Here is a 15,890-nt window from a genome sequence, read left to right on the forward strand (position 1 = left end):
GAAAGCTTTTATTTTACTGTGGCACTTGCGAACAGCTTTACACAACTTAGCTGCACTGACGAACAGAGGTTTCAAAGGTTTCTTCTCCTTTGTAGTAGCTAAGGCTTGTTCCATGCATCACATGCCTCTCTACCACTACTTGGTACTCAGAAGCAATGCGTATAATAGCAGTTAGCAGGTCTTTATTAGATGTTTATTGAGCCATGTATATAAAATTAGAGAATAGATATCAGAGCAGTGTATACAATATGGTAATGGGTGCTAAAACTTGCCAACATAATTCGATTAAATGGGTATACTAGTAAGGATTCGACAAAGGTTTCATTGCAACACATTTGTAAATTAAAATAGATGTAAAACTTACAACCATGTAGGTGAGGTTTAGCATTGAACCAGTGGTAACAGATTTAGTCAAGTGTATATGTTCTCAGACTTGGCAGGTGACTGAAAATACAGCATATACATAAAAGTGAGATATTTATAAAATAAAGACAGTCGTAAAACATGAATGGCAGCTCATTCTTGCCAGCATGTGTATATTATGCTTTGACAATAAATTTCACTGGTATGATTATAAAGTTATGGCAAAAAGAATTTTATGGAAAGGTCAACTCACCCCAGCTGCTTATATTCTGCTAATAAGTGTTTATTGGATTGGTGAAATGTTCATGAAAAGTAAGTTGCAAAGCATTTTGGATCATGGTCAGAAGGTATTCCAGAAAATAAGCCAGTAGTCAAAATTCTTTCCAATTAGTCTCAAGTACTTAATGCCTATGGTCAATTACATGTAGCACACCGATTATTGCATTATCTATGAGTAGCAAGCTTCCCAGAACCGTCACATAAAGGTGTTTTACCCATTCATCTTCATTTAGGGAAACCTAATGACATAGTTATAGATGATGCCTAGTTGAGGCAATTACAATATATTGTCTACAGGGGATTGGTTAGCCTGCCTTGACAAACTGTTGTTTTTGCAGAGTTGTCCCTCCGTTGAGCGGACGAGCAAAACCACAACTGTTGTTTTGCTCTGCGGGGGACAACTTTTGACAGGACAGGTTAGGGAATGGTGTATGTTTTTGGTGTTTAACAGAACAAGCTACATGTAAATAGAATTAGTGGTCTCGTTAAAAAGGGCCTCGGAGAAATGTCTCCAAACTCATCTAGCCCAAGGTTTTGGGTTACTTCTGAGAAATAGAAGATCACCACTTGGGATGACTTGCAGTTCTGGTATGTGTTAACCTTGAGGATGATAGATAAGCGATGAGAAAAAGAGAAGTACCTTTATGAGAATTACTTAAATAACCGATAATCTTTTGTAAAATCATTTAGCTATGTTAGTGTGTTAGGACAAAAAGACATCACTTGTCTAAGACTTGATATATTTTACAAAGCTTAGCAAAATATTATATTAATAATAGTACGAATCACGTGAAAAACCTGTGAATCACAGAAGCACTGCAACAGGTGATACAACAGGTAACAAACAATATTAAAGTATTTATATAAATGATAATAATAATAGCCTGGGTACCAAAGAGTTCATACCTCTTGACTTATTACATAATGGCTCAAGAACAAGTTCTAAAATGTACACAGCAATACTAACCAGTGACGGTGTATCTATTTACAACACTACATACCCATGAGTAGGCAACTCCACAAATGCAAACAAATGCTACAGCTACGTACTCATTTGCGGAAACAGATAAAGTTAAACCAAGAAACATTTGTGAATGAATGTCTTATGAAGTTATGAGATTATAAAAGAGATCCTTAATGTTCGAAGTGAGAGACAATGAAAAGTGATGAGACAAGTAGGGAGATGTGGAGAGGACAACTACTAAAATCAGACGCGAAGTATCTCGAGAGACTGGTTGTAACAGATGGCGATCCAATCAGGTTGGGTCGCTGACCACTGAACACAGTTTATTTCACCCGCCGCTGTGTAGGCAAGAATTGGATCCTCAATAGCCCTAGGCATCTGTTGTATGTCCCAAATGAGGGCCTGACTGTCATCCCCTAAAGTTTGAAATTTGCAAATGATTACCATTTTCTAGAAAAAACTCAAATCAACCCAGTGGTTTGATGGTCAAATGAATGAACAGACCGATTACTATGCAGACACAAAAATTGAGCAAGTCTTTTGCCAGGATGTAGGTTTCACTCGGGCAATTGCTAGTGTTTGATAACAACACAAAACATTAAAAATAAGTAACTATGCATGTATACCATATTATTAGCATATGTAGTTAGCAATAAAATAATGTTTTAGTCACATTCCAAAAAGAAAGATTTTAAAAAATAGACATTTTATTGCAGCCAAATTCAAAGCTCTTCACTGGTCTACACTTTCTAACAAAATATTTAAACTTTGTTGCAAATTTCAAGAAAGAAGACATCATGAAAGCATTTTAAAAACACAAAAGGAGAACCGAACCATTCAACAGCAAAATGGCCCTAGACATCTGCAGCACAACATAAATTTTAGTTCTAACTTAGCATTTGAAACCCATGATAATTAATTTTCTAGAAAGTTCTATAAAACGTAATACCATAGCAAACTGTCAGAGATTGTAAGTGTAAGAAAGGCTTGACAAATACCCACCCGCGGTACATATGTGACAGCTAGAGTGTGGAGCCCAGGCTATGCCATTAACGCAGGCTCTGTGATTGCTCAGTCTAGCAACAGGAGTGCAGGGAACTCTCACATCCAATATGATAACCTGTAAGTTGAGACATGCATTATGATGTAAGCGCATTTCACATATTACATATTATTATTATATATGACATAAAATATTGTAATAGTCACACGCACGCGGATCAACTATACTGTATCCTCCTAAATGATGCATTACATAATTATAAAGTGTTCTATTTATTGCAGTTAACGGGATCAGAAAAGTGAAAATGCTAATAGTATTGCCATACTATTGTCACATATATTTATTAGACCAGATGTAGTTTATAAGATGTGACCATTTGAGTGAAAATATAGTCTGAAATTAAAATATTAAGTTCATTGTGGTGCTTCATCAGAAAACAACTGGTTAAGCTGGCTTGCTTGTTCATCCTTTTGATGGTTAGGAAAATACTACAGCAAAATGATACAACAAAAGCAATTTTTGCGACTGACCTCCCGTGTAAAATTCGAGAAACAACAACCTCAGCCAGCAATGTTTGTTTTTGAAATCTAATTCTTCATATAAAAGTCTTGCAGGCTAAAAGCTACTTTTTGTTGAATTTACGTTGACTTCATATCTTATGCCGCACTCAATTGAATACGGCTGGTAAAATATCAGCAAAGCACTGTAGGAGTGAAGTAGGTGAGACAGGAGGTAGTAAGGTATCGCTGTACTAGATTATAGCAAACACTATTCTAAGCTGTACTACATATATTATACTCTTACATAATTTACTAGATTTTGATAGATATCGTTTTAGATACGGTCTTAAACATAATATATCACATCATATCTTATAACATATATGCTATTTTAAAGATATATCTAGGATGATATACAGTGTTGTATCATGATACAGGTAGATAGGACATGCTTCAAGAAATGAATGACTCATAACACTTTCAAGAAAGAAATTTAAAGTGCATAATTGTCATTTAATTAAATAACTGCATTAAAACACCAACAAAATACTGTGTGAATTTTAGATCTTTGTTGAATGTGACATCTATGAGCCTTGAAAACAACCAGTATGATAAACATAGTCAAAGTAACACCATCTCTGGCTGGTCACGCAGGGTGAACCAATAGTGGAATAATTTCAAAACCTTCCTTCAGCGTATTCTCTAATTTTTAAACCTTTTCAATTTCCTCTGATCACTTAACAAACTTTGTAAAACAAAATTTGAAATTTACAGATGTGGAAGTGGTGGAAGGTGGAAAGTTACATGTGAATTTTATTACATTTAGCAATAAATATGGAGGGGTTACCCTTTCTAACACAATTCCAAACCATTTCTTATTCTAGTTGTACAAATTTCATTTTTTAAGAAATCGAAAATAATTTATACAAATTTTTCAAAAGTTGTAATCTTTTGAAAGTATAAATAATATATAAATAAGATTAAAAACAGGTATTAATAAGCGTACATGGTGAGGGGTCATACTGCACAACAGAAACACCTGCCAATATACCTCAGCTGAATGTTTCGGACTTATCGAAGAAATGTGTTTTCCCAGAGGTCAACCAAAAGGGCAAGTTTTGCATAAGAGATCCCATGAGTAGCATAGAATTAAAAACAGACACGAGTTGAAAGCACGGGTGGATGAGCACCACCTCCCACATAATTATAACCTCTCATGATGAAAATGCATGAGCGGCAAGCAAAAGAAGAATGTCTGTATATTCACCCAGCGGTAATAATCTAAAAGCTGCTCTCGACAATGCCATTGATACAAAAAGTGGTGAACAAGAGGAATCATTAAAAGAGTTGTTTAGTTTACCTCCTAAGAAAAAGAGCTAGTTAATTTATAAATGAAGGTCGTATGACATTGCCGCCGTGTTTGCATAACCTATAGCTTAAAATGTAGAGATTTGAGTACCTCAGAAGCATCCATAGCGAAGGTTGCAAGGTAGTTGGGATCCTGCTTGTTCCAGGCGAGGCGTAAGAGGGGCTGATGCGCCACATCCTCATAAATGATTGTAGAGTGTTCCAAATGCCTTAGGTCAAACATTCGCACAGAGCCATCAGCACCTGTGAAAGGCAGTACCTGACTCACAGCTCAAGAACTTTATGCCCACATCAATATAATTCTTATCTATTGAGAAAGCATGCTGAAAAGAGGACAGGTTTTAGGATTAAGTCACACGGTTCATTCCATTATTTTAGATTAGCAAGAATTCTAGTACACCACTAGTCCCGTGAGAGATCATCATGAGTAATTAATATCTGTACAGTTATTCTACGATGCTGCAGGGTGGTCCGCAGGTGCAGTTGGTGGTACGCTTGGCTGCATAAAATTGGATCCCCGAGTTCAATTCCGGTGCAATACATTTTTTTCCTAACGCTCTTAGCATGGTTTCGGACAGACGAACACGGCTCTTATTATAGTAAAGAATGTCAGCTAGATTGAGAAGTTTCAATACTGGAAAAAACTGTATATCAACAGATCATCAAGAAAACTGGGACACCAAGGTCATCCAACAAATTCTTATTATCAATTCCATCACAAATTACAACCACTCCTTGAGCTGGATATATTTACTAATCATGAGCTTTTTAACAAAAAAGAAAGCATCAACTTTTTAACGTAAAACAACTTTTACACCTCATTTTTTCTGAGTATTTCTAAAGATGATAGCAAGTGAGTTAATAATAATTAATTACACACAAGAAGATATCAACCAGTTCAGGTCAGATGTGTTGCTGACAAACCACATCTCCAATAGATTCCGTTTTATATATTTAAATATAGTATTCATTATATCAATTTAGCTATATGCATATAAACAATGATTACTTATAATATAAATTATTCACAATCATTATCAACTATATTGTCAGCAATGAAACAGAAGTGATTATAAAATGAAGTGTAAATAATACTGCAAGACAATTATGAGAGTTACCAGTCGCTGAGCTATATGTAAGTACAGTCATACTTCAACTTACGAGCTTAATGCGTTCCGAGACTGAGCTCGTATGTCAATTTACTCGCATGTTGGTGCAATTTATTTATATATAGAACAATTAAATATATATTGATTGGTTTCCATACTCTAAAAAAAAGGCAAATAAAACACTCAAAACAAGATGTTGTAACAGAAAGAACATGTTGGCTATTGTCCTTACGTACTACATGCTTTCAAAAAGCAACAAATAAAAAATAATGCAAGGAAATGTGATTAATTAAAATGTAAAATTAAATACATACAATAGCAGTTAACACTCGCATTTGCCAGGGAGGGAGATATAAGTTATCCTTCGTTACAACAGTTGACTTTGATAAATTTAGATTTTATCAAAGTGTTAAAAGACAAACTTAGAAGCAAACCTAAAAGCAAACTTTCATTTTCAACTAAACGTAATTAAAATTTCTTCGGCGCTCATAGTTTGAAATTTCTCACTGGTTAGCGAGAAATCTTTCCTTTTTTTCGCTTTCATGACTAGCCGGCCGTTTTAAGATAAACCTATCTAAGGACGTTTGCCTTTGTCGCCCTTGCAACATGTTGCGATTAGGACGAACACAGGTGTCGTCACAAATGGTTAACACACGATCACTAGCCAACTTGTCCGAATGTCTATTAAACAGTTTGGATAGATAGCGCCGGCCTTTTCACATTGCATCGTTTCAGTTACGCTGTCACCGGCCAATTGTTTGTCCAATGCCATCAGCGGTCGTGAAGATCGCTGCACCGTTTAGAAACTATGGCTAGTCCTTTTGCGAACTAAATGCCCTGAATATAATCCTTCTGTTTGATAATTATGAATGTATTTCTGTCATATTGCCGAGCTATCTGAATCACGCATACACATTTCGCATATTTTTCAATACTTTTCCGTTTAATATCGACTGTTATCATTTGCTTTTTCTTTGTATTATCTTTCATTTTACTGGCAAACTTTCGGTCTACGCACAGTACTTTTAATTCACATAATTCTGCACAGAAAATCGTGCACAAAAAAACACGGTACAACAGTATAACCTGAGCAGTTGAAAAATACAGAGTGATGCTGTTCTAATAAAACACCTCCGACATACTTGGCAACTCACTCAAGTGCTCGTATCTCAAACATGGCTCGTATGTTAGTGCTAAAACTTGCTAGAAAGCTGGCTCGTATCTTAAGTTTCTCGTACGTTGGAGCACTCGTAAGTTGAAGTATTACTGTATTCTGGTACAGATACACTGCTTGGACAACTAAACATTTCCCATATATATAATATTGCTTTTGTTGAATCTAAATATTACATTTGATTTTTTACCCTTCCTAAACATAGTGTCTGTTTTATTGAAGTGAATTTTCAAATACTAAAATCGAAAATTTGATCCTCCAATCAATGGTAGCGGATGAGCTATGAACTGTAAGGTTTTCTCTGTATTTCGATGAAAAAATGAGGCATTGTTAAAACTTTCAACGCCGCGACACTAAGTCTTTGGAACCCTATCGGCCTACACTTGCTGCAGTGCTGCATGGCTAGAACACAGGCAACTGCTATCAGTATTAAAAGTGATAAAATGGCCTACCGACGCTAGCAAAGATGTCCCTGCCTCCACCAGCCCTGCTAAATGCAATGTCATACACCTCCTTGTCATGCGCAATCAGCTGCGTTTTTACATGACCCTGTACTAGGTTGACTCTGCCCATCACCTGCCCTGTCTGTCAAAGAAATACAAATACATGACCTTGCACTAGGTTGACTCTGCCAATCACCTGCCCTGTCTGTCAAAAAAATACAAATACATGCCCCTGCACGAGGTTGATTCTGCCCATCACCTGCCCTGTCTGTAAAGAAATACAAATACATGACCTTGCACTAGGTTGACTCTGCCAATCACCTGCCCTGTCTGTCAAAAAAATACAAATACATGCCCTTGCACGAGGTTGACTCTGCCCATCACCTACCCCGTCTGTCAAAGAAATACAAATCCATGACCCTGCACTAGGTTGACTGCCCACCACCTGCCCTGTCTGTTAAAGAAATACAAATACATGACCCTGCACTAGGTTGACTCTGCCCATCACCTGCCCTGTCTGTTAAAGAAATACAAATACATGACCCTGCACTAGGTTGACTGCCCACCACCTGCCCTGTCTGTTAAAGAAATACAAATACATGCCCCTGCACGAGGTTGACTCTGCCTATCACCTACCCCGTCTGTCAAAGAAATACAAATACATGACCCTGCACTAGGTTGACTCAGCCCACCACCTGCCCTGTTCGGCAAAGAAATACAAATACATTCAATAAGAAAAACACCAGTCCGACTGAGATAGATCATGGACTGCAACTAGTCCAAGAAGAAAGAGAAGAGGACACCTACCTCGAGTCCCCAGATGGTGCAGGTTGTGTCTATGCTGGAAGTGCCGAGTAAATTTGGATCTACTTCGTTCCAGTCGAAAGAAGTGAGAGGAGCACAGAAATCAGAGTTCTTGTTCTGTAAGGTTAAACAGGAAGTATCAAGGTATCGCTGTACTGCATCATAGCAAACACTATTCTATTATAGTCTTTAATACATTTATACATTATACTATTACATAGTTTACTATATTTTGATAGATATTGTTTTAGATAAAACTTTAGGATAAATTCTTCAAACAGTTGACTCAGAAGAGAAACAGCAAAAGTGCATAAAAAGGTAGATATGCACAGGATACTTACTATCTCAGAGAGTAAACCAACATAAAGGATAGTTAAAAAGGTTAAAGTGAAACATTTTGAATGAGGACATGAAACAATGAGACGCAGGACGACACTCAGATTAAAGTGGTTGTGACACGGAGTTTTAAAGACTTTATATTGAAATAACTTCTTTATGCTTGCATTTATGCAAAAACCAATTGCAGCTATATATTGACCTCCTTTGATCTGCTCTCTGACTGTAATGGGACATTGAAATATTGCAAACTAGGTAGTTTTAATATTGCGTACACAGTACTTCATGTATGGGTAAATAACAAACATTTAAGATGTTTTTATATTGCTAGTGCATTAAAAAAGAGAGATTCCACTTCTCCAGTTTGTGACATTTCAGTAAGCGTAATAAAAAGAAAACCTAATTTTACTAGACTTAGCTGATTTTTCAATTATTGCAACAATTATATACATACATGTGTACTATTGATCTTATTGATCGATAATAGAGCATAATGGACTTACATCCCCAAGCAATACGCGTATTAGGGATTAGGTAGAAGGATAATGCATAATTACATTCATGAAATATTTGCTTCACGATAAATATTAGTTGTTTTAGCAAAATCATTCAAAAGTCTCGAACAGCAAAAAAATGACAGGTTAATAATTGTCTTCGCAGCACTCAATTCATTAGCAAGTCGAGTACATAGTTGGCAACACAACCATGAAAATTCCTAAATCGCTGCTCATGTGGAAGAGTGCCAACAATTTCACTTTTATATGTTGAATTATGAGGGATTCCTCACTTTTATGAGAAAACTACTCCGAATTGAAATGAAGTTGTCTACTCATTAATAATTTTCGTGAAAGGTGCAAACTGCTACTTTCACACCTCCTTTCAGACAAGGAAATGTGACAAATCTCAAATAGAACAAATCACAACATATCAGACAATTAGCTAGAACAACAAAAATAAAATAGACGAATAAAAATTAGTGAAAATACGTGAAATGAACTAACATTATTGAGTAGACACTCCAGTCGAACTTCTGGGTCACCGACACGCCAGATTCTAAGATAATCACCAGATGTGGACACCAGGTCAGGATAAACGCCTTTCTGTAATTGAAAACATAAACTAGTGCAAATTCTTACATTTACAAATATAATATATAATATAATATTTAGCGAATCAAACTTTCATCCATTCTGTCGGAAAACAAGGAATATAATAAGGGTAAACAAAAACTCTAACATAAACATGAGTTCATGAAATGACCACCATCAGATGACAAATACCATCAGATTGTAGTGAACAATGAAACTACGTGAAGGGGATAAGCTCACCGTGTCAGGTATCCAAACAATTTTAGTAGTTGGATACGGGTGGTCAAATGTAGCCTTGCACGCAAAATCAGATGTCTCTTCATCCAATTGCACTATCTGTACCTATAAACAGTATATTAACTAGTAACCAGGGCTAACAATGGGTTCTAAAATTCAGGCTTTTACATTCATGACAATGATTTCACAACACAGTGTATCTTAAGACATCATCAGACATACTCAAATGCACATACAGATGACAGAAATAACAAAATGGGTAAGAAATATCAGATTATCACACGAGCTTGCTTTTTCAAATAACATGTACTAATAACAGAAACTTGAGAAAAAGTAGTTATTGTATGCCTTCTCTAATATCATACGGGACCCATCAATAAGGCTTGTTACTCTCTAATGCTGTAATCACATATACTGGTAAACATCTACTCAGCCTTTCTTCAACTCACTAAGCCCTGATTATATGATTTAAAATTAGAGCAAATAATTAAATCCGCATTAAAAATAATTTGCAGAATTTAACTTTTACTACTTTATGAAAAGTTTAATTTCCGTGGCCGAATGTGGAAAGACAGGTAAAAATATCATGGTTATACTAATGTTTGTGTGTCTTTTAGGTCAAACAAGAAAACCTCTGTATCAATATTTTTGTTACTTTATTAATTTACTTAATTAAGTTCTTTATATAGACTTTGTTCTTTCTTACATATAGTTTCACATGATAATTAATGTAATAATTTAGTTTTTATTTTTTTTAAATTTTATTTATTTCACATGATAAGTAATGCTATAATTAATTTGTCTAATGCTGTGTAGTAACTTGTAGCAGCTGTAGCAGATTTTTGGCTTATACGGATACATTTTATTCGCAAAACACTCGCTGAAGTGATTGATTGCTATGAACATCGAGTTTTTAGAGATAAAAAATGTACTATCGATATTTTTAGACTGCAACTTGATAGCAAATCTTTTAAACCTTTTGAATAATTTTTAAAGCATTTCAATTACCAAAAATTGCTCTTCAACAGATATACACAATTGCTCTTCAACAGATATACCCAATTGCTCTTCAACAGATATACACAATTGCTCTTCAACAGATATACCCAATTGCTCTTCAACAGATATACCCAATTGCTCTTCAACAGATATACCCAATTGCTCTTCAACAGATATACCCAATTGCTCTTCAACAGATATACCCAATTGCTCTTCAACAGATATACCCAATTGCTCTTCAACAGATATACCCAATTGCTCTTCAACAGATATACCCAATTGCTCTTCAACAGATATACCCAATCGCTCTTCAACAGATATACCCAATCGCTCTTCAACAGATATACACAATTGCTCTTCAACAGATATACCCAATTGCTCTTCAACAGATATACACAATTGCTCTTCAACAGATATACACAATTGCTCTTCAACAGATATACCCAATCGCTCTTCAACAGATATACCCAATTGCTCTTCAACAGATATACTCAATTGCTCTTCAACAGATATACCCAATTGCTCTTCAACAGATATACACAATTGCTCTTCAACAGATATACCCAATTGCTCTTCAACAGATATACACAATTGCTCTTCAACAGATATACCCAATTGCTCTTCAACAGATATACACAATTGCTCTTCAACAGATATACACAATTGCTCTTCAACAGATATACCCAATCGCTCTTCAACAGATATACCCAATTGCTCTTCAACAGATATACTCAATTGCTCTTCAACAGATATACCCAATTGCTCTTCAACAGATATACACAATTGCTCTTCAACAGATATACCCAATTGCTCTTCAACAGATATACCCAATTGCTCTTCAACAGATATACCCAATTGCTCTTCAACAGATATACCCAATCGCTCTTCAACAGATATACACAATTGCTCTTCAACAGATATACCCAATTGCTCTTCAACAGATATACCCAATTGCTCTTCAACAGATATGGGTAAAGTCACAGTATTTCCGTTATCATACAAGGGACATCCTGAAGCACTTAAACTAGAATTGTGCTTTGAGTTTTTGGATTTTGGTAAACAATTTTCTCATGCTGAAGCAGTTCAGTAGGATGAACAGTTTAAGACAAAAAACTTTAAAATTGCTTAAGTCAATCCATAATTATAAGGTAATTAAGGCCCATCATACAAGGGACGCAGAAAAATCGCTAAAAACGAAACTTCAATTTTAGGCTGAAAACTCTGTGAAGTATATGATCACATTTTAAATTCCTTTTAGCTGATGTTTGCTATGTATGTTTCAATGTTCAGTGTGAAAGAACTAACAGATTCCATTAATGGTTCTCATTAAACCACAGATTATTTACCACTAAGTTTGATCATACAAGGGACATCATACAAGGGACATTTCGGATCACTTGATTTTTCTGCATATTTTATTGATAGACAGTAAAGTATCTAGCTAAAAGAAACTACAACCATTTTAATGGAATACTACATCTAAAACTAGCATGCACTGAAACCTAAACTAAGAGCTAAAAAATGTTGAGTTTACAGGAAGTGACCAGACATGTCAAAAAACGATAAATAATTAATATCTTAGATAAATATTGGAAATTAGATAAAGAAATGACAAATAAGATCACAAGGACATGCACCTTGCAAATTTACATGTATTTACGTTTATATTGACTGTAAGCAGCTTTGACTGCCTCAGCATTCAGCAGCCAATAGGCTCAACAATTGTTGTCGCATGGAATGAGCTCTGGGTTAATATCGAGGATAAAGTTAGAGTGGGTGACTTCGATATTTCTTGGGTGGGCCACATCCATTTCTCTCCATTTCTATTTCTACAGAACTATTGCTCGCTTAGTAGGGGATTTTGGCAATGTCTTCTGTACCTTCCGTGATGCTTTTCCTGTAAAAAATTAAAGCACTTGGTTATTAACCTTTGATACTTGTACTTGCTACAAAGTGATCGAAGTCAAAATTTTATGACACAATTCTTATTAATTAAAACCAATGCAATTGAACTGATTGATTTTGTTATAACTTACCAAATGCTTGAGTAGTTGTGTATCCTGGTGTTGACTGATTACTGGTGCTTGCTTTCAGCTCACGAGCCTTCTGACGCTGAGCAGCCTTCTTGAGCCGTTCCTTCTCTCTTCGAGTAGCCCTTTGCTCCTCTGTAAGGCTGGCTGTTACTTTTGCCCATGCCTCGCGTACTTGTTGCGAATGCTTAGCCTTGTACAGCTCTGGATTTTCCGATTTCTTTTTAGCTATATATTTCCTTTGCGCGGCACAATGAGCTGCAGGCCTGTCTTTGACAACCTTTACCGTCGACATTCTGGTTGAGACTGGCAGCTTGTGAAAAGTAATTGTTCTATTGCATTGACCCGCAGCAGTGTCTTGACGGGATTATTTATTAAGGTAGCCAGTCAGGCAATCACAAGCCGACAATGCTTTGAGAAAATATTTAGAGACAGCCACATTAATTGTATTGGAACTAATTAACTCAACTAGTTATGTTTAGTTGCCTACAATGCCGACTCATGAAGCCATCACTATTCAGATGCGAGAAACTAAATTTCGACATAATGGGATTAAGTGCAATTAGGCTGGGAATATGTTGGGTACAGAAAAGATTATGGCCTTCCTCCACCAACAATGGTTAAGAAACCACTAACCATTTAAAATTAAGTTACGGACTGCCGAGTATAATAACTTTCGTATGTATGTTAACTATACCTCATGAAAATTGTCTAAAATAACATGGCCATCTTGTCAACGCTACTATTGTGTCATGAATATTCATGACATAATAGTAGCATTGCAAAGATGGCCATGTTATTTTAGACAATTTTCATGAGGTATAGTAAGGGAATAAAAGAGTAGATGTCCCTTGTATGATAAAATTGTCCCTTGTTTGATAATTTATTTTCTTAATTTTTCTCAAGTAATTAAATTATTTTAAAAAACTAAACATGCCATCATGAACCTCTCATGGTACTATCGGAAAATCCTAACTAGAAATTTTTTCACATGATTTGTTTTCAAAAAAAACAAAAAATGGTGCCCAAATTATCATATAAGGGACACGCATGTATTTGGAACGCCTCTTAAGCAAGATTTATTAAGGTTAGAACTTTGGAAACTTTTCCAGTCATAGAAACGTAATTGGATTAAGAGGTTCCTGGTGACACAATTTGCAATTTAAAATATGCATCTAAAAAAATCCAAAAAAATCAATGTCCCCTGTATGATCACATAATCGTCTCTTGCTGCTTAATTTTCTCAATTTCATGGAAATCGTTCATTATTTTTAAAAATCATTATTAATTATGGAAAGTTTGGACTTTTAGCTTTCCAATGATGTGTAAAACATGGTTCTATGATAAAATTTAAAAATCACATCTTTGGTTTCACAATACTGTGATTTGACCCATATACCCAATCGCTCTTCAACAGATATACCCAATTGCTCTTCAACAGATATACCCAATTGCTCTTCAACAGATATACCCAATTGCTCTTCAACAGATATACACAATTGCTCTTCAACAGATATACCCAATTGCTCTTCAACAGATATACCCAATCGCTCTTCAACAGATATACCCAATTGCTCTTCAACAGATATACCCAATTGCTCTTCAACAGATATACCCAATTGCTCTTCAACAGATATACCCAATTGCTCTTCAACAGATATACCCAATTGCTCTTCAACAGATATACCCAATTGCTCTTCAACAGATATACCCAATTGCTCTTCAACAGATATACCCAATTGCTCTTCAACAGATATACCCAATTGCTCTTCAACAGATATACCCAATTGCTCTTCAACAGATATACACAATTGCTCTTCAACAGATATACCCAATTGCTCTTCAACAGATATACCCAATTGCTCTTCAACAGATATACCCAATTGCTCTTCAACAGATATACCCAATTGCTCTTCAACAGATATACACAATTGCTCTTCAACAGATATACCCAATTGCTCTTCAACAGATATACCCAATTGCTCTTCAACAGATATACCCAATCGCTCTTCAACAGATATACCCAATCGCTCTTCAACAGATATACCCAATTGCTCTTCAACAGATATACCCAATTGCTCTTCAACAGATATACCCAATTGCTCTTCAACAGATATACACAATTGCTCTTCAACAGATATACCCAATTGCTCTTCAACAGATATACCCAATTGCTCTTCAACAGATATACCCAATTGCTCTTCAACAGATATACCCAATTGCTCTTCAACAGATATACCCAATGACACCGAATGAGATTCTCCCGCAGTAGGCTGGGGCAAACAACATAGTAACTCAAACCAGTTTATCAAGTTGCACTTAGCAGCAGGATAAACGACAAACCAAGGCAGGCAACAGCAGGTGAATTCATAAAAGTATGGCATTGCTTGTGGCACGCAATAAGACATATTACAGTGTATTTTTATGGAACTGTTTGCAGTTCTATAAAAACAAAACAGTTTTAACATATGGAACGGATCTTTACGAAATATTCTGACTGTTACTGATAATTCAATTTTCAATTTCGAATTAATAAGACTCCGTAATAAAAAGTTAAACGCATAAGTATTAGCATGAACTAGTGACTGACCTTATTGTTGTATTCCTCCACATAGCTACCAAGGGCAAGGCGAAACTTCTTATCAGGTCGAATGCTCCAGTTCATACTAAAGACTGTCCAGGGAGCATCATATTTGTAAATTTCTTTTCGTTTACCCGGAGGGGCTGCAGTAGCTGTAGCTGGCAGACTAGACATGACTGTAGGTTCTTGTGTAAGATCTATGTCTGTGATAATGTCTATGTCTGTGATAGTGCTCAACTAGTCATCCATAGCTTCGACTCGAACGGAAATTTCGACTCAATGAGAGCCAAGTCTGCCTATTATGCAACCAAACAGTGTGAATAAAATGGTTTTCCTGTATCGATGTATTATCACAGTGCATTAGCATTATTATCTTACCTCTTGAAGAAAATGAGGTAGAGTCATGTTATAGCTTTAACCTCTAACCTATGCCCTGCTTACTGATTTACTGTCTGAGCTACGAAACCATTGAAGCATTTGAATAGTTGAATCGTCATACCTCAACATAGGAGCTTATTGCGTTCCTGGATCGAGCTCGTATGTCAAATCTCTCATATCGCAAATCAATTTTTTCTATATATAATAAATAAATAGAAATCAATTCTTTTCCCG

General features: G+C 35.8%; 1 protein-coding gene across 1 annotated transcript; it reads right to left on the reverse strand.

The window, feature by feature from the left end:
- Positions 1-1,371: 1,371 nt before the first annotated feature.
- LOC137392909 (DDB1- and CUL4-associated factor 7) lies at positions 1,372-15,570 on the reverse strand. The gene is made up of 8 exons (XM_068079272.1): positions 15,288-15,570; positions 9,672-9,773; positions 9,345-9,443; positions 8,011-8,124; positions 7,213-7,345; positions 4,569-4,720; positions 2,609-2,726; positions 1,372-2,022 (listed from the first exon to the last, which is right to left on the reverse strand). Exons 1-8 carry the CDS (start codon positions 15,450-15,452, stop codon positions 1,850-1,852), a joined length of 1,056 nt encoding a protein of 351 aa, XP_067935373.1. The 5' UTR covers positions 15,453-15,570; the 3' UTR covers positions 1,372-1,849.
- Positions 15,571-15,890: the final 320 nt, after the last annotated feature.

The sequence above is a fragment of the Watersipora subatra genome, chromosome 4 (assembly GCF_963576615.1).
Source record: "Watersipora subatra chromosome 4, tzWatSuba1.1, whole genome shotgun sequence".
NCBI lineage: Eukaryota > Metazoa > Bryozoa > Gymnolaemata > Cheilostomatida > Watersiporidae > Watersipora > Watersipora subatra.